Source organism: Gobio gobio (assembly GCF_949357685.1).
Source record: "Gobio gobio genome assembly, chromosome: 20".
Taxonomy (NCBI): Eukaryota; Metazoa; Chordata; class Actinopteri; order Cypriniformes; family Gobionidae; genus Gobio; species Gobio gobio.
Window position 1 is genome coordinate 11,650,312 of NC_137113.1, and position 25,434 is coordinate 11,675,745.

A 25,434-nucleotide genomic window follows, 5' to 3' on the forward strand; every position below is an offset into this window, starting at 1 on the left:
TGCGAGAATGTACAACATCCAAAAACAATACAGAATGCAAACATTACAGTGCTCCTGAGGACTTCCAAATCCCCAGTCAAGTCACCTTTATATAGCCTAGTGCTTTACACAATACAGATTGTTTCAGCTTACAGTGATGACAGGAAAATGATGCATTTCGGCTGTTGTTCAGCTGAATTCAGTTTAGTGTTGAAAAACTCAAAGATCTGAAGCACATCTGCATCACAACTGTTTAAATATATTGGAATATTGCAATGACATCAACCTTTTTAAAAGGCCTCACCAGTAGCCTATCGCAAAACATTTCTTAATTTTTAAATGTAGTTGGTCCAGTTTGTCTGTAATGAATTATCCATCGCCACATGCATGTATTTTTGAAATATGGTTTAAATATATCCACTAACTAGATTAAATGATTGGGGGAACATGAATAGAACCCTATCATCACTGTCAGGTACAACCTTAAAGGTGCACTATGTAAAAAAAAAAAAGAAATCAGTAAAACATCCAAAAACCACTATGCCACTGTTATATATTTTGTTCAGTTGAGTCCTTACAATATCCCAAATGTTTGCAACTATTTGTAAATCATGAGAAAATTGCTATTTTAACCAAGGAACCGGGATGTGTGAGGGAGTCGACTGCCAATGCCGTCATATCTGCGTTAGCCTACCCTCGGTTTCTGGTTTTATTCTGCAGAAATGCTTTACTCTTACTGCAGTGTGTAAAAGGTGGCATAGAAGCCGCCGAGCGAACGCACAGAGTAATGTCATAGATACATTTGAGTGTGTTGATATTACGTCCCCAGGGACATTTTGGCAGTTTTCCTGTTTTCTGTGAGGTTCCTTTCTGTCTCTTGCACTGTCACTTTAACAGGTGGCGTGCTGATTGGCTGTCTGACCTGTCAATCATTCCCGATGACGTGATTGGCTGAGCTAGTTTGAGGGCGTTCTCCTCATCTCATCCGATGATCAACACCTGTGGACGTGCTGTCGCCATAGACCGTAAAAAAAGAGAGACTGCTTTTTGTTCTGATTCTGATTTGTTACGTTTGCTTCCGTTTCTCTTTGTTTTAACTTAGTTTGTGTGGTTGCCATTTTGCTTTTTGTCATGTTGAGTTCCTTGTCAAGTTACTCTTTAAAACTTATCATGTGAGAGATTTGAAGTTTGAATGGCGTTTAAAGCGAAGCCAATCTGGATGGAGAAAAGGGGCTAGGTAAGATGTCACGTGACATACATGGGCACACTCAGGAACATTGTTTGTTTTGACACACTAGGTTAGTGGGTCTGTGCCACACTGTTTTTCTGTTTGACAGGTAGTGTAGGGAAGTTTATGGCGTCACGGACGCTGAGGAGTTTTTCTTTGTTTTCTTTTCTTAGCTTAGGATCAGTTTGAAACTGTTTAGTAAGACTCTTGATTATATTATTTTCATTTCTCTGGCACAATCCAGTTTTCCCTTTGTTCTCCCCATATCCTATTTTTATGTATATTTGTTTTTCTTTATATTAATTATGAGTATTCATTTGTGGTTAATTATTGGGTTCTATATTTATTAAATAATTTTAATCGCCATTATTTGTGTGGTCTCGTTTTTCTCATCTCACACACAGTTACTGGTGGTAATCAGAACTGGGTTTAAAATGTTCCCCTTCTCAATCCCTAGATTGTTAACAGCCAAAGGACGGTCGTAACAGTTGAAAATGTTAATATGATACACAGAGCTGAGTTACCTCCCAAGTGGCAACCTCCTGCAGTTTCTCTTGAAGCCAATACGGAAGTGACTTAAACTGCAATCGATCGACTGGCCACTAGGGACAGGCTCCAGAAGGAAGCAGAATCTCATTGAGCCCCATGTTAAAATGCCCAACTTTACAGCAGATTAAAACATGTTTACAGCCTGGTACAAATTGTGGTTTTGGTCTATACGGCTAATTTTGCCCTTCATGACATCTCATTCGTTTACATTATATAAAGCATTAAAATTCTGCAAAATTAAGGGCGTGGCCACTTCGTGTGACAGGTGGATTTAGTCATCGCGTCACTTTCTCCGACCACGTCCCGCCTTTTTGCCCATTTTCTGTTATCAGGGAGTGACGCGCTGCCAAGATGGCAACAGCCATCTCATCCCTACTTTGCGCTTCAAAACAGCTATGAAAACTCCTATGGGTGACATCACAGACACTACGTCCATATTTTTTTTACAGTCTATGGTTACCTCATACTCATGGCCGGAAAAGCGGAAATGCCGCTGGCAACAGTGGCATAAGTCCCGCTGGCGACTATGCTATAATAAAGGTCCCGCTGCTCGCAAGGCTTGTGTTGCGCTCTTCTTAGTAACAATCGCTCCTGCTTCATATTACAGTAATGTTAATAATCACATCCATGAACACGAGTCCCATCCTGATTCTTTTCAACCGGCTGTGAGGTGGAGACCACATGTCCCAAGATTCTGCACTCAAACTTGGAGACATCAAACTACGCCTTTGTTTTGAATAGGCAATCTCTAGTGGATGGAAAAGTTACATAGTGCAGCTTTAAAGTTAAAATAATGAGAAACAGCATCAGCAGCTGTGAAGTTTTACCCTATTTATTTCTACCCTCAAGATACTTTGTGGAACAAAGGGTGAAGAATTCCCGCTGGAGTGTTAAATAATTAAAATAAATCAATGCACTTCATCTTATACATTCCAAAAATTAACATCCTGAATACAATTTATTTTCAAACAGAACTGTTGCATACAAATGGCAGGAAATGGGCACTAGGGGAAGAGAGTGCAAAGCGTTCTAAAAGATTATATATTTGTGGCTACATTGTACTCCAAGACACATCTGAGATCACAAGAGAGACAACATTAATATTGCAATTTGCAATAACACCGTCTACATAATGCATTAAATACTCACACGCACAAGTATTCATATATTGCACTTTGGAGGAAATAAAGGTCTTGGTTAAATAGATGTTACATAGTGTTCAATATAATCATCTCATTCCAACCCAGTCTAGCAAAGACTAAACTGGTCCGTGTTAAATGTTACAGGAAAAGTTATACATTACTGACATGACAGGCTATGTTTGTGCAAAAATTACGACCACCTCCCCCTAAAAATCTGTGTCTGCCATAATTATTCCAAAAATCTGATTCAATCATAGACATTTTTGTTCATTTAAAAACATTGTGGTACTTTAGATGCTACAGAAGTTGCCTTGTGTCTCTAAAAATAGACAATACAAGACAATGAAAGTTTGATTTGCTGTAAAATCAAACTTAGGAAGATGAGGCCAAAAAATAAAATGCATATAGTCCACATAACATGCCAAATTGGCATTGATTACAATTTTTGAGGACCGCTCCACACGACACTATATACACCCTTTCACATTCTACAAGGGTTAAATGTCCAGAAAATTAACAAGTAGCTAATTCCAACTGAGTATAATCCGAAAACGTAACTATCTACAACAGATTTGCTCAGATGTTTCGTGGTTACTCCTTTCAGAAGTTCTACCAACAAGAGAACCAGCACTTGGGGCAGAGTTCTTTATGCCAACAACATACAGTTCTGCATCCCCATTGCTAGGAGCTGGATCTACTGGACAAAGGAATATCAGACACTCACCAGAAATATGCACTGAGTGTAAACGGACGTTTACAGAGTTCTGAAATTAAAACACGTTCACTTGAGTGTAGAATACATTGGCGTTTCAGCTTGAATACTGCAACCAACATGAGGGGAGAGAAAGGAGAATGGCAGAATAACTTTAATTGGTAATACTTTACAATAATCTTCTATTAGATAACATTAGTTAATGCATGCTTGGTCATAAAACATTAAATTAATTAAACCTAAAATGTAAAAAAAACTAAACATTTAGGAATAAAAAAATATATATTATGAAAATAAGACATGCTGTTCTGTTATTCCATACTAGCTATTGCATGAATGTATAGAACCTTATTTTAAAGTATTACCCATTAAGAATGAAAAAATTCAATCCTGTTCCTGTAGATATTTTTGTAAATGATTAATTCGTGAAAGGTACAGTATTCTCCAATGCGGTCCTTTGCACTAGAGAAATCAATTTAGAGATTTTACCTGTGTTTAAACAACAAAAATGCCAAAAGAAAAAAAGTCAAACCCTCTTAAACAAGAACCAACTTAAAACGAGCCCAAGCTGAATGCTAACGTCCCATCCTGGTGGCCAAAATCTTCAAAAAGTGAAGGCTCACCACAAAACGTCAGCAAAAAAGTACCACTGTACATTCAATGCTCACCGTTCGTAAAAAAAAAAAAAAAAAACAATACAATAAAAGACCACTCAGCAGTACACGACTAATCTGGAGTGCTACATGGTTTGGTACGGATTGTGAGCAAGCTACTGATTCGAAATGTTTAAACTGCTCCTAAAGGAAGGCCACCTGACGACGGGATGGAAAAGGGATGACCGAGAGGAGCTCTTCATTTGTCTTGATTTCAACCCACTCGCCGTGAGTGCTTAGCCCTGTTTTTCTTTGGAGAGCTCTGTGTGAAAGCCTGAAACGCGTGCTGGTGTTTGAGAAAGGAGTCTGGGAGATCTCCTGGGTGCAGCAGAGACAGAAGAGGCTTCATGCACCTGCAGTGCCGCTCCGCTCCTTAAAAAGGGTTACAAGAATCAAGAGCAGCCCACTACATGCTGGTAAATCTCAGTGTTAATGCTGCCCAAGTTTGCACACAGCCGTGATGAGATTCTCCTGTCTGAAAACTTACCTTACAACAGTACGCATAGATATTAAAGTTATATAGCTGTACACACACAGACGCAAGTTTATATCCCATGCTACAGACACCAAAAAGCACCGTATTGGCGTCGATGTGAGTGAGACTTTGGTACCGCTTTGATAATGTGGAACCTGCTCCATGCAATAATTTCCCAGTGACTGACGATGTGTATATGTACACAACAGAATGTGAGCTCGATGCACAACAACAGGTGAAAAGAAGGTATAAGAAGTTACAGAGTTAGAATTTAAAAAATAAAATATCTTCATAAAAAACAAACAACAACAACAAAAAAAGAACTGCCAAGTCTAGCTCGGCATCTAAAGCTGACACGCGAGTCGTGTGTCAGATTATATCTGAGCAAGTGCCAGAACCAGAGCCAAAGCGAGTATCAGCCCACACACACACACACACGTATGTGTGCAACTGGCCACTGGAGTCTCCACACTCTATTGTCCTGTGAGTCCCATCAGTTTATGGCTCTTAAGGCAAAGGACGGCACATGCGGAGTGATAGAGAGAGAGAGACCGAGAGAAAAGGGCACAACACTTCAGGGAAGGCAGAGCAGGATCGGCTCATAGCTGGTGCACTATGCTGTCAGCGTGATTGATGGATATAGGGCCATCCTGTCTCAGTCTCTGCCATTGAAATGTCGTGCTAAGAGATCCGACCTCTTCTTCCTCATTCTCCTGCTCTTTAGCGAACTCCATGAAAACCTGCAAAACAGGTCAAATGCTTTTAATGCATGTAGACAGACATCTAATTTGTATTAGAAAACAAGGCAGAGATACTAAATCATATTTATTTAAGGGTTAGTTAACCCAAAATGAAATTCTGTCATTAATTACTTACACTCATGTCGTTCGACACCCGTAAGACCTCCGTTCATCTTCGGAACAGAACGAAGATATTTTAGTTGAAATCCGATGGCTCAGAAAGGCCTCCATTGGCACAATGCACTGTACACTCTCAAGACCCATAAAAGGTACTAAAGATGTCGTTACAAAGTCCATCTCACTACAGTGGTTCTACAATAACTTTATAAAGCGACGAGAATAGTTTTTGTGCTCAAAAAACCCCCCCTAAATAACGACTTATATAGTGATGACCAATTTCAAAACACGGCATCATGAAGCTTCGAAGCGTTATGAATCAGTGAGTCGATTCAGCAGTTTGGATCGCCAAAGTCACGTAATTTCAGCAGTTTGACACACGATCCGAATCATGATTCGACTCGCTGATTCATAACACTTTGAAGCTTCATGATGCCGTGTTATGAAATCAGTCATCACTATTCAAGTCGTTATTTAGGGTTTTTTTGCGCACAAAAACTATTATTGTCACTTTATAAAGTTATTGTAGAACCACTGTAGTGAGATGGACTTTGTAACGACGTCTTTAGTACCTTTTAAGGGTCTTGAGAGTGTACAGTGCATTGTGCCAATGGAGGCCTTTCTGAGCCATCGGATTTCAACTAAAATATCTTCATTTGTGTTCCTAAGATGAACGGAGGTCTTCCAGGTGTCAAACGACATGAGGGTAAGTAATTAATGACAGAATTTTCATTTTTGGGACTTTAGGACCCTTTAAGACTTTTTTACTCCACTGGCATAGGCTTGCTGCTGTAATTGGCGTTCCACTATGGGCAGTACACCGATTACATTATTTGGCCACCACGGCACCGCCCCCACTGTAATTGAGCTTTTTTATAGAAATAAAAACCTGTTTAGTTCAGTTTGACAACGGACACTACTATTATTAACCGAAAGCATCTGCGCCATACAGCATGAGCTGCAGAGTCGCAGTACAGATGACTGACAAGACGGTGGAGGATTTGGGGAGCAAGAGATCGAACATCTTTAACAGCTTTTCCACCGTCGGGCCAAACAATTCTTAGAACGGTTCCAGTTGTGTTTCCACTTGAGCCTGGTATGGTATGGCACGGCACGATTACAAACCGTTCTCTGTTTGTAATTCTTGGCACGGCTGTCTAATCGTGCTGGTACAATCCATAAAGTGACGTCGCCACTCAGAATTGGTCACTTGTCTGTTGCCTGGCTACCAGTTTCGCTATAGCTGGCCAAGCGATTTGAGCAACGTAAACACAAATTAATAATAAAATGGAAAGAAATATCTGATCATCCTCCATAATGCGTTAATTTACATCTCATAGCATCAGTAAAGTGTTGTGTTACCAAGGCAATGACTGACGCTTTTGTATTACATTCAAGAGCGGCAGTTATTAGCCCCACAGTGTAAAATGAAACCAGAACTGTACCAGCTGGCCCAGATCGCCACAGAATGGAACAGTTACGCAATGAGAACCGTTTGGCCACATGGTGGAAAAAGCAGCAATTGACAAATATCTTATCTTGAAAAATGTGTGGTCAGTATCGCCGATCCCTATACACAGAGTATGCATCACCATTGAAGCGAAAGTAATACCCTGCATATTGATAGCGACTACCTGATGTACGCAAATTTTTTAAAACTGATTCCAATACCCTGCATATAATTGATAGCGGCTCCCAGATGCCCGCAAACTATATACAATAAACCCCCACCCCATCCTGGGTTAATCGGTAATACCGGTGTGGTCGCAAATTTATTTACCAGTGTGAAAATGTCCTGAATGTGACATCCCTATACTGGCAGTTTTTTTAAGCATAAATCATAAATTAAAAATACTGCAAAAAATATTTATTTGAAAAACATTTAAAAGGACATCCAATAGTGACATACTTGTTCAAGGGTTGACTGGGAGAAGTTGTACTCTTCAAAATTAAAGTTCTGTTTAGCTGTGAAGACAAAGGTGAATGATCAAAATAGTATTTTTAACTCTTCACAAAAACTCGGTGGTTGTTATGGTGTCCATTTCTTACCACTTTCCAACTGGGCAAAGGACTTGGCTAGTGACTTCACATCTTCCATTGGGATTTTATACACCATCAGAGTGGCAAAACTGCAAAGATCCAAGAAATGTTAAAACAAAACCCCTTCTAACGCCTAGATGTTTTTTTTTTTTTACTTTTATGGTCAAACATTTGCAGTTTAGAGTCCTATTTAATGTCTAATCCAAAACGCATCTCACCTCTCCTGACGAGCAGCATGGGGAAATATCTTCAGTATTTCTTTATGCAACAGCGCTACCTGCTGGAGACCTGTGAGCTCCTCCCTGAGATTAATCTCTAAGCTGTAGCCTCTTCCAAACTTCCCCTTCAGGTGCTGAATTGAGCCAATGCACCTGCAGGGGGCGACATAAAATGTTACATGCTTTCTTTTCTGCTTTACTTGCTTGCTCCAAATTCTCAATATGTCTATGTTAAAGGTCCCATGGCATGAAATTTTCATTTTATGAGGTATTTCAACATTAATATGAGTTCCCCTAGCCTGAATATTGTCCCCAAGTGGATAGAAATGTTGATCGGTGTAAACCCGAGTTCTGGCTGTCTCTCTCTGCCTTTGAGAAAATGACAGGCCAGACGAGCCAATCCTGAAGTCTCCTGGTTTGACGTCCAAGCAGGAGCGGTTTCCTCCCTTTCCCCCGCCCAGAGAATCTGGCACGCCCATGCAAACACTCGAGATCATTAACGTTACTTGTGAACGAGTGAACACTGGCAGTTTCTCAGTGTTTGGATGTACAAATGAAAACAGAAGTCTTTCTTCAGTTCCTTCTGATCTGTGATCATTGATTTCGTGTAGCTTATTATTTATTATTTGTGGACACGCAGCGGCTTCTCTCTCTCCCGACAGAGCGGTGTTTTCGTGTTTTCTATCTTGTGAGTCAGTGTTTTTGTACGTCCTTGTCGCGTCTATCTGTTCTAAAATGTGCATACAGTCTTTTCTGTTTAACATCAGCAGTCACATCTTTAGAGATAAACTTCACGCACGCCGAAGCTCGGCCTCCAACATCCCCGACCCCCAGTACTGCATCTGGCCCACAGCGGAGGAGCCAAACGCGGCGTGAGATTAAGCAGAAGGGGGGGTAAGCGTGAGGGTATCCGGCTAGGCTAGCCAGCTTTCCCCACAATAAACTGGATTACATTCGATTACAGCTGTTGTGTCTTTGTTTGCGCTGTGTAACGTTACTCAATGCGCGTCAATAACGCTATTCATATGATTGGAACATATCTAGAAATAATGCTATACTCAACACTTACTAACTCGTTCATCTCGCTGTAATGGTACATTGCATGTGTTACAAAGTTGGTAGAATAATGATGAAGAGGACTCGGTGTGACTGGGACTCGTGTTTATTCAGAACTCTCAGATACAAACACAATAAACTCGCGCTGACTGACAGCGCTCTCATAACTGAGTAGTTACTATAAATAACTTTATTAGCAATCGCTTCGTCTCCGTGATGTCCGGTTCGCGAACGAATCATTCTTTTGAATCGGTTCTTTTTAGTGAACCGAACCAGTTCACCAAATCGGACTGAATCGTTCTAAACGGTTCGCGTCTCGAGTCAGCGCTGATCCATAATTTACTAAAGTTACTAACTTTCTGACATGAGTGACAGCCCCTCCGACTAGAAATAAACTAATAACCTGAAGTATATGCTAGTAACTACAACAGTTCACCCTGAACTGAGACATGCTGAGAGAACTGATGAGAAGTGAACACAGGTCCATCCGTCTCTCTGGCAGACTCGTGCCTGCTCGTGCCTCGTTAAACCACGCCCCCTCCGCTCATTTAAAATGCAAAGATGTCAGCCAATCACAACAGTGGGCGTTTTTACTGAAGTCTCACAGCAGACACGCCTCTTGAAACAGGGCATTCAGCCACAGGGCAAACAGCAGTATAGAAAAAATGCCTTTTATTTCTAAATTATGACATTTTATGATGTAAAAATCATACTAATAATATAAGTACACCTCAGAAAACACTATAAAATAATAGAAAAATGCCATGCCATGGGACCTTTAAAGCAAGGAACTAGCTTGACAATGCTTCTCATTTTCAATTGACGCATTTATCCATCCCAGCCTCTCACCTCAGCTGACCAGAAACCATGATGGCCACACGGTCACACACAGCCTCCGCCTCTTCCATGTAGTGGGTGGTCAAAAGGGCCCCTCGCTGTTTGTTTTTAAAGGCAGCACGGATTGCCCTCCTATTGAAATGAACCACTGAAATGTTAATTTTTGCATCCCTCGGTTTTATATCTACACATTTATATATATGGAAGTGAACAGAAGCCATGGACATTAATGTAGTGTAATTTTTACCACATGCGCTGTTTTGATTTGGGATCCATCCCTGTTGATGGTTCGTCCAACAGAACTATCTGAGGATTTCCCAGCATGCTTAGTGCAAAGCACAACTAGCATGAAAAACACAAAAAGCCTAAAGTACATGACAAAGTATGATTTTATATTTTCTATACTGAATTATATGCATTTTTGACTTACCTTCCTCTTTAGCCCTGCAGACAAGTTTTTTGCCTGTTTGTAAAGATGATCCTTTAGCTCTAGAGCATTCACAACACTGAAAAGAAAAACAATATTTAAAAATTGCCATGGTGGTCATACTGTATAATGTGATGGACAAATGGTCATATTGATAAGCAGTGACCAAATTGACTTGACAAAGGCTGGTGAATTGGGAACGTTTTCCAGCCATAAATCACTCTTAATGGGCTACAAAAGTGCATTTTATATATATAAAATGTTTGAGGCCAGTTAGAATTCTCTTTTTTTAGCAAAATTATCAAAGGTTACAGCAAAGACATTTATAATGTTACAAAAGATTTTATATTTCATGTTCATTTGAACTTTCTATGCATTAAAGGATGAGTAATGATTCAGCTTTGCCATTACAGGAATTAATTATATTAAAATAGTATAACTGAACAGTTACTTTAAATTGCATATTTCTTCAAAACAATATTAATTTAGCTTTAATCAAATAAATGCAGCCTTGGTAAGCATAAGATACTTTTTTCAAAAACATTAAAAAGCCTTTGAATGGTAGCCTAGAAATCTAGACGCACCGTAGCGGCAGCAAATCTAATTTGCAGCCAGGGTAGTCTAGCAACTCTCCGTTGGCGTGCGAGCTGGAAAAACCAAACTCTGGTCAGGCCAATCACATCGTGTATAGAGCCGGTGGGCGGGCTTAACATAATGACGGCAGAGTTGACACGGTTCCCCATGCTACTTGTAAACAAAGAAGCTGGGGAACAGCGGTCTTTCGAATCAGCTTTGGCCGTGATTCTGGAAGACTTGGAGTTAAGCTTTTCTTTGAGAAAAGAACAAAGAATGGCACTGAAGTCATTCTTAAGAAAGGAAGATGTGTTCGGAGTTTTGCCGACCGGATACGGCGAAAGTTTAATCTATCAACTAGCTCCGCTTCACCTTCTTCGTTGCTCTGGTTGGTTGTAGCGCTATCCTATTGCGTGCAGAGGGAATTTGAAAGACGACCATTTATCCCACTCCTCGGATTGAGCCCTGCCAATGGTGAGTTCCCAGAACCAACATCTTGATGTGGGTCTGGCTTGTCAGGCTATTTTAAATAAAATTAAGAAGATTTTTTGTACCGCTTAATGATGTTTGGGATATCATGCTGACGTAGCCCCTTGATGGCAGCATAGATCTCCAGGTGCTCCTGTAGAGTGATTCTAGGCCACAGAGGGTTCCCCTGAGGACAGTACCCTACATGCTCCAAGGGGTTCTCCACTGGCTGGAATTCGGTGCCATAATCTCCCATCAGAATCTAAAAACAAGTATCAAACTATAGTCAGAAGACACTGAACAAGCTTCATGCTCAAAATAACTCATAACCAGCAAAAATCTCTAAAAAAGATAAACCTGTCCAGCAGTGGGTTCAGTGTCTCCAGACAGCATGTGCATGATGGTGCTCTTTCCTGCTCCATTTGGTCCCAGCAGACCCAAAACCTCACCTGAGAACAGGTCATTTTTCATTAACATCTGCTTGCTCTCTCTAACATCATTATTTACAGTACAGCAAATAGAGGAAAATTCTACCTTTGCGAACACAGAAGGAGATGTTCTTATTGGCCACTTTCCTTTTCTTGGTGAGCGAGAAGGCCTCCCTCTTGCCTTTGTACTGTTTCCTGAGGTTACTCACCACAACCACTGGTTTCTGTAAAAAAAGATGATGTTTCTCAATATTTAATGTTGTTAGACGACAATGTGATTTGTGGCAAGAGATTTATAGAAAAGTGGGGTGTACCTCCTCACAGCACTGACAAGTCAACGCCTCCTTCACGCGAGCATTCTCCATCTGAACATCCTCATCTTCACTCATGTTCTCCTCTGGGTTCCGCTGAGCTTTGCCCTTTGCTTGGGAGGAAATCCTTTAGAACACAGAGTTCAGAGATCAAGCTGCTATTCTTAGTGATCTTGGTAGAGTTGCACCAGCCATTCATAAGGTCTCATTTAAATAAGAAGAGTTCACACTATGTGCTTAGTAACTACTTCTTAGACTTGGCACTGAAATAGTTTGAACCACATGTTCTTTAATTTAAGAGATTTTATGCAGAGCTTATGACCTACTAATTATTTGCTTATTATGACATGTACCTTTATTGATGTTGAAAAGTTTAGCATTGGTTTGAGGTTATGGTTAATTTTGAAATTATGAGCAATTAATATTTTAATAGTTTTTGCTTCATTAGTGTACCTTAGAGTTCAAAAGTTTGGGGTCAGTAAGATTTTTTACTTCACAATATTATTGCTTTTTTAAATAAATTCAGCTGAAACATTACAATTTAAAATAGTTGTTTTATATTTGAATATATTTTAAAATGTAATTTATTCCTGTGAATGTTAGTACAACAAACCAGTAAAATGATTGCATAGCACATCCCTGTTTAAATGAAGGGAAATAAATAAATACATCAGTATTTGTACAAAGAATATTCATAAAAAGTGTTGCCATGGGTGGATTTAGGTCTGAGGTCGCTGTTGTGCAGTCTGGAGTTCCTCAGGGATCAATTTTGGGCCCTTTGCTTTTTAACATTTATATTTTTCCGCTTGGTCAGCTGTTGAGATCTCTTGGTCTAAAATTTCATTTTTATGCAGACGATACTCAGATCTACATACACTTAAAACCTGATGAAATTGTGCCTGTTGATTTTCTTTCTCAATGTATTTCTAAGATAAACGAATGGATGTCTCAATTTCCTATGTCTTAACCGAGAGAAGACTGAGATTATGCTCATTGGTTCACCCCACCAACTACGTAATGCTGGGTCGGTTACCCTAGCTGCTGATGGTTCAACTTTTGAGTCCCAATCAAAATGAAAGAATTTGGGGGTGATCTTTGATGCAAATCTAACATTCGAGCCACATGTAAAAAATACAGTTAAAACATCTTTTTTTCATCTTAGAAATATTGCCAGATTACGTCCTATGCTCTCTTTTTCTGTTGCTGAGAGGTTGATGAACACTTTTGTTTTTAGCCGTATTGATTATTGTAATGCCATGTTGGCAGGGGTGTCAAAAGCTACCCTAAACAAATTGCAGCTAGTTCAAAATTCAGCTGCTAGAATCCTTACTAGAACTAGGATGAGAGATCACATCACTCCTGTTTTGGAGTCTTTGCATTGGCTCCCGGTCAAGTTTAGGGTTGATTTTAAAATCTTGATGCTTACTTACAAGGCTTTACATGGGTTGGCACCGCAATATTTGTCTGAGCTTTTAATCCCCTATACTCCGACGCGCAATCTTCGTTCATCTGAAACTGGTCTGTTAGTTGTTCCAAAAACTCGTCTAAGACTAATGGGTGATAGGGCTTTTTCCTCATCAGCTCCAAAATTATGGAATTCTTTACCGATTGAGATAAGGCAAGCTCAATCCCTTTGCATTTTCAAATCTTCCTTAAAACTCATTTTTTTTAGGGTAGCTTTTAATTGAACGTTTGTATCAATTTTATATAGTTTTTAATAGTTTTTGATATAACATTCTTCTTTTTAATCAATTTTTTGTTTTTGTTTGCTTATTTCTACTTTTGTGTACTATGTTTTGTCTGTTTCTGTAAAGCGCTTTGAGATGTACATTTAAAGGGGCTATAGAAAAGATTTATTATTATTATTATTATTATTAAATCAGGCAAAACATGAACTCATAAATGTAATAGAGCTCATAGAGGTTATTCCAATCACTACTCCTCATTGAAGGCTTTGGTAAAAATGTACTTCAGACCTGCAGAGCTGGTCATTTTTCATGGTCTTCCCTCCATATCTGATCTCCAGCCATCTCAGGGTGAAGAGCAGCAGAATACACTGGATGTACGGCTATGGAAAGCACAACAAAGATTCAGAGTAAAATACAACAGTATAACAGACTTTAAGAAAGTAAAATGTAATAACTTACAGCCACAACAGAGATAAAGAGGTTCTTCCACAGGAAATCATCATCATGAGGGGACTGAAGGAAGGTGGCCTAGAATAAAAAAGACATTTCAACATATACCATACCTAAAAAATGAATAGGTGGAGTCCTGTGAGCAGTAAAGTGTTACCATGGTAATGTAGTTAAGGCAGCCCATAAGAGGGTAGAGTGGACTGAAGAAACACAGTGCATTGTGAAGGAGACGAGCGACAGCAGCATTTTCATTCACAAGAGCCAGCTGGACTATGGATGCAGAAACCACACACAACTATGGATGAAAAAAAAAAAAGATACTCGTCAGGGTTTTCACACCCCTGGAAAAATGACTTTCCATTTGAGATAGATACTTAAATATGAACTATAATTAACTACAGGAATTTTTCAGTTAAATAACGTCAAGTAAATGAATACATCACAATTTCAAAATGGCCTGATATTTCAAGGTTTTCCATTTGAATATGGAATTATTATTATTACTTACCATCATGGAGACCACTGAGAAGAAGTCCCTATTGCTCTGGACTCTGACAAACATGAAGGACACGCAGTATGTGAAGAGAATCATGGCTGGAGAAAAGCCAATCAGACACAGAGCCTGAAAAATGGAGAAAAGACAGTTGTCACGTAGTCGTTGTCTGCTCTGTTCTTTAAGCTTAAACAACTTCTTTGTTACAAAAGGTCTAGAGGCAGCCAATCGCTGCAAGGTGAGGTGTTTTCTTACCACAGACAGGACGTTATGGGAGGTCAGCAGGTTTGTAGAATGAAAGGCAAACAGGGTGCTGGTCATACAGGTTAAGATGAGATAATAGAAAGGGACATCAATAGCTGCCTGACCACACCAGTACGCCGAAGGAATAAGACCTGAGATCCTCATGGTCGAGCGACACTTCAACTGATACAAATATAGTAAAGAGAGTGATTGCATTCAATGTAAAAACACTTATAACGAATATTACTGTAGGGAAATTCTGATAAAAATGAGCTTTTGCAGCACCCTCAAATTACTAAGGTGATTATGGGTAAGGGGTCAGAAATTTGGGTTCACCAAGGCTGCAATTTATTTGAAACAATGTACAAGTTTTAAATTTTTAATCAATTTAATGCATCATTGCTGAATAAATAACTGAACTATAAAATAAAAAGCCAAAACATAACTATATGAAGTTACAACCTACATATGTACCTCTCTGTCTCTTGTGTGGTCCATTGCAAAGTAGGCTGGCATCCCAGCAGCCAGCATCCCAAGAATCACAGCCTCAATGTAAACCAGAGCGTAGGACGTCTTATCTGGGATTTGCTAAAATGAAGACAGAATACAGCTATAGACACTTGCAAGAAATCATAGTACTGTATATGCAGTGCAGTGTATTAATGCACTTACATAGTCGAAAGGTTTAGTCCATGTTCTAATGTGTCCAGTGCCGTTAAGGCCCCTGAGGAGGGCGTTACTGAGCACATTGACCGCCATGGGCAAGGAGTGCACGGTGGTACTGTTAAACGCTAAAACATAGGTACAATCCTGGAATTCACACGAAGAGAAACAGCGAAAAGAATGTGAAGCCAGGAAAAGAAAGATTTAGCAAAAGCAATTGCTTAAATTTTTTTTAAATCCCCCCAAAAAATTCCATTACTATACCTAGGGCTGGGCGATATGGCCAAAAAGTGATCTCGATAAAATCTTTTCATATCAGTCGATATCGATAATTATCACGATAAATGTCAAATATTTCTCTTTCTTTCAAATTTAAAGGCAGATTTTTGCCCCCAAGTGAAAGTTGTAGAAACCAGACAGTTAACTGTGGTTTTAGACTACTTTTTTATTGTCAGAATATGACAAACACTTCACGTTTTTGAATTCCTTACACTTTTCAAATAGTTTTTCCTTAACAAAACAAATTTCTTAATATTAAAAAAAATGAATGTCTTAGTTTCTGCATGTTCTAATAGGTGATATTGTTTTTGTGTTGCCTGACTTTGGCATATATCTTTTAATAATATTTATTTTTTGTCTCTTATGGTGATGATACACAGGGCAACTTTTTGAGCAATGTTACTAGGCAATGTTGCCGTCAACGCGCAACCAGGTAAGACACAGGGCCCATGACCGATCTAAAGTATCCAGATAGAAATTTGTTGGCTAAGCAACATTGCCCAGCAACATTGCTCAAAAAAGTTGCCCCATGTATCATCACCTTTAGAAATGCACATTTGACAGTGAGTTGACAGTAGTAGTAGCTTAAATTAGGAGGATGCAGATGTACATTTTAAATTCATTAACAAAAACACGGACGGTAAATTTGTCTTTTATATGGTAATTTTATTAAAATTAACCATTGATCTACCATATACCAAAGATTTAGATCATAACCATATTTAAAAAAATATAGCTCTTCACTACCATGGTAAAATGTATCTATATGGTTTCTATGGTATTTGTATGAAAAACAGTAGACCTAGCCAAAAGACATTTTGTATAAATGGCGTAATGCACAATTCTATAGCTAAAGAAAAATACTGTAATATTCCATTACTCCTTTAATACATTTAATACATGTCTACATTAATACTATAATACAATTCTATATGAATATCCCACATTTCTGCCACAGTACCATGGTGCAGTTAGTGTCACAACAGTAAATTCATGGATAAGATGGAAAAGCCTTCTGACTGTATCATTGCGCAAAGCGTTTCTCTTGTTTGTTAGCGCTGTCTTGTCTGGCTTTAAACTAGTTTAAAATCACAGAGACATTTGTGTTTTTCGTTGAATACACACGCTTCTCACTGGATCTCACGGCGCTGTTTAGTGTTCGCGTGACCGATCAGAGTAAACAGAGCTTTTAAACGGGAGCTCTCTGCCGTTTGGACTTTGACCCGAGCGGATAAATGGTCTGTGTGACACGGTTCAAATGAGTAACAATGCATGCTACCTTTTATCAACAAATTCGTCGTCTTTGGATGATGACTCAAGGTTAGTTTAACTTTTGATTTAACGTCCGTCGCCGCTTCCACTAATTTTTTCCTTCTCATGTTGAGTTTTCTTTGCCAGTAGAGTGTGCCGTACTTTTGATGTGCACGTTAAAAGATGCAGCTGACTGGCTCTGACTGGCAGTTGTCGCGTTTATTTCTGTTGTGCGATTGGGTGTTACCCCCAATTTCCACCGGCTGCGTTACGGCTCCGTCACGGCGGCGGAGTCAATAGGTTTCCATTAAAGTCAATGAGTGCATTTCCACTGAATGCGTTACAGCTGCGTTCCGACTCCGGCGATCCGCAGCCCTCCGCATCAGATACGCAGAGCTTCTATTTTTGCCGGATGCCGGAGCGCTCCGCAGCACTACAGGGCAGAGTACGCAGGACAGGAAGTCGAGTGACAAAACAGAACAGCCAGAAACAAAATAAAGATCTGTTTAATTTTCAAAATAAAATATACCGCGCTCATATTTCCCTACACTACAACTTGAAAACGTCATAATGGGCGGAGACAGGCTTGTTTTAACCCCGTTGACACGATGGATGAAGAAATGCTGATTATTGAGGTACAGAATCAACCCATCATCTATGACACATCCTTTTTATAAGGACAACATTAAAAAGGATGCGGCGTGGAAAACTATAGCAGAAGTGATTGGTGTGGATGGTAAGTCACTATTTTTGTCCAAGAAATAAAGATAGAAAGCAAATAGCTAGTTATGTACTCGTAATGAGGAGTTATATAGCTATACAGGTTAAATATCGCGCGATCACACCAGAATTCGCGAGATTACATGGGGCCTCGTGACGTCAGCTGTCAGTCATGACCGCAGCCGTTCCGCAACAAATCCGGACCTGGTGGGTATTGACGGACGACGGAACATGGAGCTGTCACGCAGCGGAGCCGTTCCGCAGCCGTAACGCAGCCGGTGGAAATTGGGGTTTAAAGTCATCTATATCGAGTAAAAATATCCAGAGCTTATCATCGTTATCGACATAAATTATCGCGATTGGATATGATATTGTTTATTGGCCCAGCCCTAACTATAACTCAAACTATGGATTGTAAAGGTATAGAGAGGTTAACTAATTGTCCTGGTAAAAAAATTCTCTCACTCACCTTCCCGGATCCGGTCACGTTGATGGCAGCGCTGACAGGTGCAGCAGACATGTAGTCTGGTTTTGTCATCATTTCCACTTTAATGTTCTGAGACTCCAGATTGTGGATGAACCCTGACAGGTCAGAATCTACCACAAACACACATTTCACATAACCAGTCAATTCAGCATCAAATCAATTTGAACAATAACAATACATTCAAATATCCTCAAACAAGCTTTATTTTCACGAAGTGTTACTGACCGGTGGAGTTTTGCACAAGCAGGCTGGTCGTGTATTTATGAGGAGCCTCGTTGCGGCGCAGCAGGTATATAGGTGAAAACAGTCTTTCAGGAGAATGAATCTGAATGTTTCCTGTGGCCACGGATAGAATCAGCATTGCACACAAGAAAACCAGGAAGAGCGTCAAACTGAGCAAAAGAGAAGACAAAAGTGTCAAGTCACCCTTATTTGTATATTGCTTTATACAATACAGATCGTTTCAAAAGCACCTTTACAGTGATCAACAGGAAAATAATGAAAATAGTGTGACTTATGGCTATGTATAACACCTGAGTCATATGGATAAGATACTTTTATGGTTCATTTGCAGTCTTTATTTCCCCAAGTTCCCAACAATTGTAATTGTATGGGTTTGAGTATGGTCTCTAGAGCAGGGGTGTCCAAAGTCGGTCCTGGATGGCCACTGTCCTGCAGAGTTTAGCTCCAACTTCCCTTTACACACCTGTCTATAAGACCTTGATTAGCTAGTACAGGTGTGTTTAATTGGGGTTGAAGCTAAACTCTGCAGGACAGTGGCCCTCCAGGATCAGGATTGGACACCCCTGGTCTAGAGTCATGTTCCATATAAATATAATATACCAAGTAAAAGTTTGGGCTCTCTTATGTTCACCACAAGTGAATTAATTTTATCCATAATACAGTAATATTTAACTGAAAAATAATTAATTATTACTACAATTTAAGTGTTGTCCATTTTAAGATATTTTAAAATGAATATATTCCTGTGATGGCAAGGCTGAATTTCAACAGCCATTACTCCAGTCTTCAGTGTCATATGATCACAGCAAAATAACAGGATTTATAAAATAAAATGATTTAACATTACTGTTCAAATGTTTATAAAGAAATGTGTAGTGTATATTATTATTATTAAATAATCAGGGCTTCACACTGGCTAGTGGTTTTCCAAAGTTACTAGCCACTAGCATTTTCACTGGCCACAATTTTGTTGTTAGGAAATTTGTTGTTGGCTATATGTAAATTACCACTGTAGACATCCAAATCAAGTCTACATGAAATGTATAACATGACAGGTCATCAACATGGGCCTATTTAAATCTAGCATATTTTGTGTATGAGCCCATACAGTGGCATAGTGAAAAATCCATATTTTCATGTGATTTGACTGTTTTTTTTAATTAAATCTAAAAAACCTAAAAAAGGTGTGTATCATACCCGACACCTAGATGAACACTTTACAGTTGGTTTTATGATTGCAAGTCATTCTCTTCAAATGCTATTGAAGTCAGAAACGTGTATACCAATGTCTTATGCAACTTTAGAGACGGTCCCTAAATTAGCGAATATCGACGTTAAGCCAGCTTTATGCCAGTCACATCAGGTGCGCTATGGTTCTGCTGTGATAATTGTTTGAAACTATTTTTGCTGCTGAAATAGAACAAAAACAGTCAGAATGATGAATGAATCTCCTACGTACATTGCACGCACATCTCTGCTTTGATGAGAGTGCAGCTTTCAGTGAGTGAGAGCGCGCTCGGAATAAAACTCCGGTGTTTCAGCGATGACTAATCTAATCATGACATTGCATTATAAACTCAACAGACTTGCGTGTGATTGTTATAATGCGCATCGCGATTATAACAGACGCCTTTTGAGAATACCCGCCAAAGTGGCTGGTGGGAGTGACTGTTACACGCCACAGCTGAAATCCACCCGCAAATGGCGGGTGTTCATGTCAAGCCCTGAATATAATACATGGTCACAGGTGTATGTACTGTACATCAGCTCTGCTGCAAAAATTAAACCGTACAGGCTTTATTTATACACTCTAAAATACAAGAGCGGGCAGTAAATAAATGTGTACTACTGAAATGCAAACATGATCAACTAGTTCTTGTTAGCATTTGCTCACTTGTAAATAACAGGTTTTCTCTCTCTCTGCAGGTTGAGCATGTGAAGCCAGGCCACCGTGCTAAACTGCTGCCTCCAGAGGGCATGACCGGTTACTGCATCCTGCCTGCTGTCTGAAAACGTCAGCAGCCTCTGGTCCATGTCATCCAGAGAGCATGCGTCTCCCTCTTCTTCCACCTTATCCTGGTTAAACACACTGTAGTCTACCAGTGAAGGAACACACAGACAGAGTGGGTGTTATACATCTTGAGCACATCACTGTGCTGGTTCATTGTAACACTGATCAGTTTTTCCATCTATTTTTGAAGTGAGATGGTTTGAACCGTTTTAGGTTGGTGGTAATCTTACCAGCCTGATCCACCTCCGCTTCTGCCTCTAGACGCAAGAATACATCCTCTAACGTTGTCATGGAGACGCCATAGTTAATGATACCCAGGTCAGGTCGACAGTCCAGCTCGGCAAACAGCCCTGCAGTGCAACGTGAGTGAGAGGCGAGAAGAGTAGTAACAATGGAAATTGTTAATATTTTTAGAGTATGAATAACAAGACAACTAATAGGTCAAAAACACCAAAAGCATTCCTAAAAATAACCCTCATGTCATTCCAAACCCACCTTGTACTAGACAAAAGTAAGCAAGTAATACAGGTTTAGAATGACATGCAGGTGAGTACATCAAACTAAGCTTGAAGTAAACACACCAACATCACATACTTCATATAACACTAGTACCAACAATAAATCCATATAAAATTAAATAAAACTGCCCCAATAAATGCCACCACAGTCCTGGTGACAGCATGACACAATCTGTTGCTCCGCAGGGCATATGGCAGCATAGCGCACAACAGATGGTGACATAAGGGCAAATAGAAGCAAGACCTGGGAAAGTGTCCATGCTCTCGAAAGGCAACGTGAATGTAAGCTCAGCCTCTTGCTGCCTTGACAACTGAGCCTTGGGAACATGATTCTTGACCAGTGGTGTGATGTTATCCACCTCACAGCCTTCAGTCACAGACATTCTACAGGAGGTTTAGAATGACAACGTTATTGTAGTAATGTCCTGGGAGACAAAAAAAAATAAAATTTCTTAATATAGAACTGACCTAAGATGGTAGCCAACCCCACATTTGGTCTTCAAGTACAAAGAGGAGCCAACACATTTCAGCTGTCCTTGAGAGATGACAGCTTTACGATCTGCGTGACAGAAAATGCACAGTGGTATGTGAGATTGAGATGGAGATGACTAATGGAAGAGAAAAGAAAAATGAGAAAAATACCTGCAAGTATATCTGCTTCATCCATGTAATGAGTGCTGAGCACAGTAACTCGTCCTGCTTTACGACTCTTCAGTAAGGACCAAACCTGGTGCCGAGACACTGGGTCCATACCAGCCGTAGGCTCATCCAGAAGAAGGATCTGATACATAAGCAAAAACATGGAGGGAATAATTTAGCAAACAGATTAAGAAGTCAAGAGGTATAAGCGGCAAGACTTACCTTTGGGTCGCCAAGAATTGCTATGCCCACAGAGAGCTTCCTCTTCTGGCCTCCACTCAGGTTCTTCGCCTGGGCATCCATAATCTTTTCCAAATCCAGATCCTTTAGAACCTTCCTCACCTTAAAAAGAGAGATATTTTAAAACAGAAATTACATCAAAACACACAGGGTATTGAACAGTAGTGTATGTATGGAAAAAAAATGACTTCTAGAACCAAGAACACTGAAAAGTGTATGGTCACTGTTGCACTCTATAATGAACGGAATTAAATATGCAGGGTGGAGTTGATGTCAAATCGGCTCTCTTGCTGCATAAAGGTGCGTGGTTTGCTTTTTGAATTCCCTATACAATGAGTCAACATGAAGTCAGCTGATGTCTCTAGATCCTCTGGGAGTTCCTACCTCACCGTCAATATCAGAGGGCAGGATCCCTTTGATGGCAGCAAAGATCCTCAGGTGTTCCTCTACGGTGAGCACATCAAAGATGATGTTGAACTGAGGGCATATACCAACCAGCTGTTTCATCTCGGCCCCCTCAGCTATCTCCGCCACAGGAGAGCCATAGATGGTTGCCGTGCCTATGCGTAAAACACACAATAACAGAATGTGTGGCAGCAGAACAACATTTAATCTTTCCCAGGTACTCAGGAAGAGGTAAATGTGTTTATAAAAAAGTTAATTATCAAAATTAGCATCTATGCGTCGCATGTTTGACCTTCTGTAGGGGGGCAGATGCCACACAGGATGTTCATGAGGGTGGATTTTCCTGCTCCACTGTGACCAAGCAGGGCTGTGATCTGACCCTCATAGATGTCAAAAGTCAAACCTTTAACAACAGAACACAAATCATTCACCTATACGTCAGAACCAGAAGTCTCTCGTCATAATAAATCTAGTACCAATCAAGTGCACTATGAGATTTAGTATTATAAAAGTATAAAATTTTACCTGCAGCACACAAGAAGCAATTTAGTCATAAGATCCATAAATACTGACAAAGATTATGTATATTGCTCATACAGAAAAACTGAAGTGTCACAATTTGGACACAGGCTGGAAGTCTCACCTCTCAAAGCCTCCACTTTGGTGTCTCTCTCTCTGTAGATTTTACGGATATTACAGATCCTAACAAGAGTAAAAATATAAACACAGAAAGCATGTGATGGATATTAAAATGGTCATTCTGGCTGCATGCCAGCTCTCTTCAAGCCTAAATCTATACAGGCCTTAAAGGATTTCAACATCAGCCCTAAAAACATTGCTCCCTTTCCCAAACTGCTTCCTAAATCACTTCGCTGGTCTGATTTCAGAACATATTTATGAAAAGAAAAGAAAAAACTAGAACCAAACAAATGAGAGAGATAGAGAGAGAGAGATATAGTAAATATCATATATTCACATATATTCTGTATTTTTCCAACAACACTGACTGGCCATTGTAGTTTGCAGATAAAAATACTTTTACTGAAATAAAATAATTCATGAAATTAATTTTGAAAAGGATTTTAATTAAAAAAATTGTAAACTGGGATGCTCTGATCAGGATTTTTGCAGCTGATACGACTACAGATTTCTAGTCCTCATGATCAGCTGATACCGATGCTTCAAGCCTTATATAAGTGATGTTTAAGGTCTCTGTTGGCAGTCACTGGTACTCCTGAAGGCATTTTAATCTCAAATGGCTTATAACTCTTATAAAAAGAAAAAGAAAATAAAAGTACTGGGTATTGGTCTCCGATTTGATAGAAAACCTTTCACATTTTGAAGAAAATTGATTTAGATCAGGTTTGGAGGTTGCAACACTGCTGAGTGATGCAATGTATTGATTTATTTTGTTATTATTTATGCTTGACATAATGATTATTAGTACTTAGTACTTGTTCACAATCATGTTAACTGCAGTAAAAAAGTGATCTTCCACGATCCGTGGATACAAATGCAGAATTAATTCCGTAATTAAGTCCGTACCTGATAACCTCTTTGCCTCTAAACTCGGGAGAAACCGTCTCCACTGATTCATCAGTCACAGGGGTACCGTTCACCTCGCCCTCATACACAGAGCTCACCTCCACATAGCGCTTCCTCCGCTTTGACCAATAGGATGGCTGTAGGAAGTACAGCATGGAGCGCCTTGTGCCAAACTCGCCTGAAGGAAGAAATGGTCATTCAAGTGAGAAGCTCACAAAACGCCTCCATCTCAGTGAAATGATGACTAACAAATACTTGTGTGCATTCTTTAGTGTAGCCAAGCAATGTATGAATTTTATATAGAGGCATTTGCAAATGCTGCTAAACCTTTTCTCAGAACTGTTGCATTTACTTGTGAAGTGTTCAGCTTCAAAAGTGTGCTTGTGCCATCTTCATTTTAAGAAATCTAGTTATTTTGTCTAATGCCAAAAAAAAAAAAAAAGTGCAGCTCAACCATCCAAATACTTTATGGAGCTGTACTAACTGGACCCTAAACAAACAAGCTTGTTTTTATGCTGAGCAAATGGAAAAGCATTGGTATAAATTAGCATACGCTGCCGGAATATAAACAATGTTAAGTACTGGAACTCTAACCAAAGAGTTATTTTTTTGTAAAGGTCTTCTCGGGTCCTAAAATCTGTCCCAGACCTGAATTGACCTAATCACATCTTACCCAAACCTGACATGCATAAATCAAATTTTAAAAAAGAAAAACCCGCCCGAGAAAAACCCGATACAATTAGACCTCAAGAAAAATAAAATAAAAATTGGAACCCAACTGGGCCCGAATGTAAAAAGCAACAATGGCTCCACAGACTGCATGCCAGTTGCACAAATTGTTTTGTCAAAACAAAACAATTTGTACAATTTTATTTAGTTGATTAGTTGGACCTCAACTGCATTTAGATGGTTTTCTGTAATCGATTTGGCAACATTACACCGTTTTTCTGCTTGGGCGAGCACCTCCGAGTAGATAAACCACTCATAAGCATTAGGTTTCACCTCAAATGACAATAAAGTGTAGATTTGTGTTAACATTAAGAAGCAAATCCCCACACTCATCCTCTCGAATGGCTTGGGTTTTGCGGAGCGCAGTTTATGTGGAGCACGCCGTCAGGTCGGACCTCGGGTTTGGTTTATGCAAAACGATTTGACTCACCTGGTAGCACTTGGTCCAGGTACATGGCTAAAAGTAGGTAGAGAATGCAGTCCAAGAACAGCATGACCATGGGAACATAGAGGGCGTGAGGACCACTGCCCAGAGTGGAGAACACTGCGCCATCCCCTTGAGCTTCCAAATACACCACCTACACACACACACAAAAATAATATACATTTGTGTCATAATATACATTTTATATGGGTTACCAGCGATGTGTGAAATCCAGCATTGTGTATAATGCCTAAGGAACACATAGAATGCCGAAGTTTGTCGGCAAACTGAAATGGTTTATATTTCCCACATTTCCTAGGCATTCTATACAATGCCTAAGGGACAGCCGGCAGAGTATAGAATGCTCCTGCTACTCGCGCTTGTGTTTTTGTACGGCAATGGTCGTGTCGGTAGCGAAACATGTGAGCTTCAACTTCCGCCAGAGGCCCTATT

General features: G+C 39.7%; 1 protein-coding gene across 2 annotated transcripts in view; it reads right to left on the reverse strand.

Moving 5' to 3' along the window:
* Nucleotides 1–2,571: 2,571 nt before the first annotated feature.
* Nucleotides 2,572–25,434, reverse strand: part of abca5 (ATP-binding cassette, sub-family A (ABC1), member 5) — a 38,373-nt gene continuing 15,510 nt past the window's right edge. The window contains exons 9-39 of one of the 2 annotated variants that reach the window (XM_079801472.1): nt 24,988–25,135; nt 23,829–24,006; nt 22,927–22,985; nt 22,576–22,686; nt 22,263–22,438; nt 21,861–21,980; nt 21,642–21,780; nt 21,468–21,558; nt 21,244–21,383; nt 20,712–20,831; nt 20,365–20,566; nt 18,453–18,619; nt 18,210–18,337; nt 15,500–15,637; nt 15,302–15,415; nt 14,840–15,010; nt 14,600–14,713; nt 14,249–14,386; nt 14,101–14,169; nt 13,930–14,021; nt 11,957–12,080; nt 11,749–11,866; nt 11,572–11,663; nt 11,301–11,476; nt 10,177–10,252; nt 9,994–10,088; nt 9,759–9,878; nt 7,854–8,006; nt 7,645–7,724; nt 7,505–7,560; nt 2,572–5,478 (exon numbers count right to left, since the gene is read on the reverse strand). In XM_079801472.1, coding sequence (XP_079657598.1) covers nt 5,338–5,478; nt 7,505–7,560; nt 7,645–7,724; nt 7,854–8,006; nt 9,759–9,878; nt 9,994–10,088; nt 10,177–10,252; nt 11,301–11,476; nt 11,572–11,663; nt 11,749–11,866; nt 11,957–12,080; nt 13,930–14,021; nt 14,101–14,169; nt 14,249–14,386; nt 14,600–14,713; nt 14,840–15,010; nt 15,302–15,415; nt 15,500–15,637; nt 18,210–18,337; nt 18,453–18,619; nt 20,365–20,566; nt 20,712–20,831; nt 21,244–21,383; nt 21,468–21,558; nt 21,642–21,780; nt 21,861–21,980; nt 22,263–22,438; nt 22,576–22,686; nt 22,927–22,985; nt 23,829–24,006; nt 24,988–25,135 — 3,846 coding nt within the window. In that variant the 3' untranslated portion in view covers nt 2,572–5,337. The remainder of the gene's footprint in view (nt 5,479–7,504; nt 7,561–7,644; nt 7,725–7,853; nt 8,007–9,758; nt 9,879–9,993; nt 10,089–10,176; nt 10,253–11,300; nt 11,477–11,571; nt 11,664–11,748; nt 11,867–11,956; nt 12,081–13,929; nt 14,022–14,100; nt 14,170–14,248; nt 14,387–14,599; nt 14,714–14,839; nt 15,011–15,301; nt 15,416–15,499; nt 15,638–18,209; nt 18,338–18,452; nt 18,620–20,364; nt 20,567–20,711; nt 20,832–21,243; nt 21,384–21,467; nt 21,559–21,641; nt 21,781–21,860; nt 21,981–22,262; nt 22,439–22,575; nt 22,687–22,926; nt 22,986–23,828; nt 24,007–24,987; nt 25,136–25,434) is intronic. The other variant, XR_013815345.1, reaches the window with a different exon arrangement.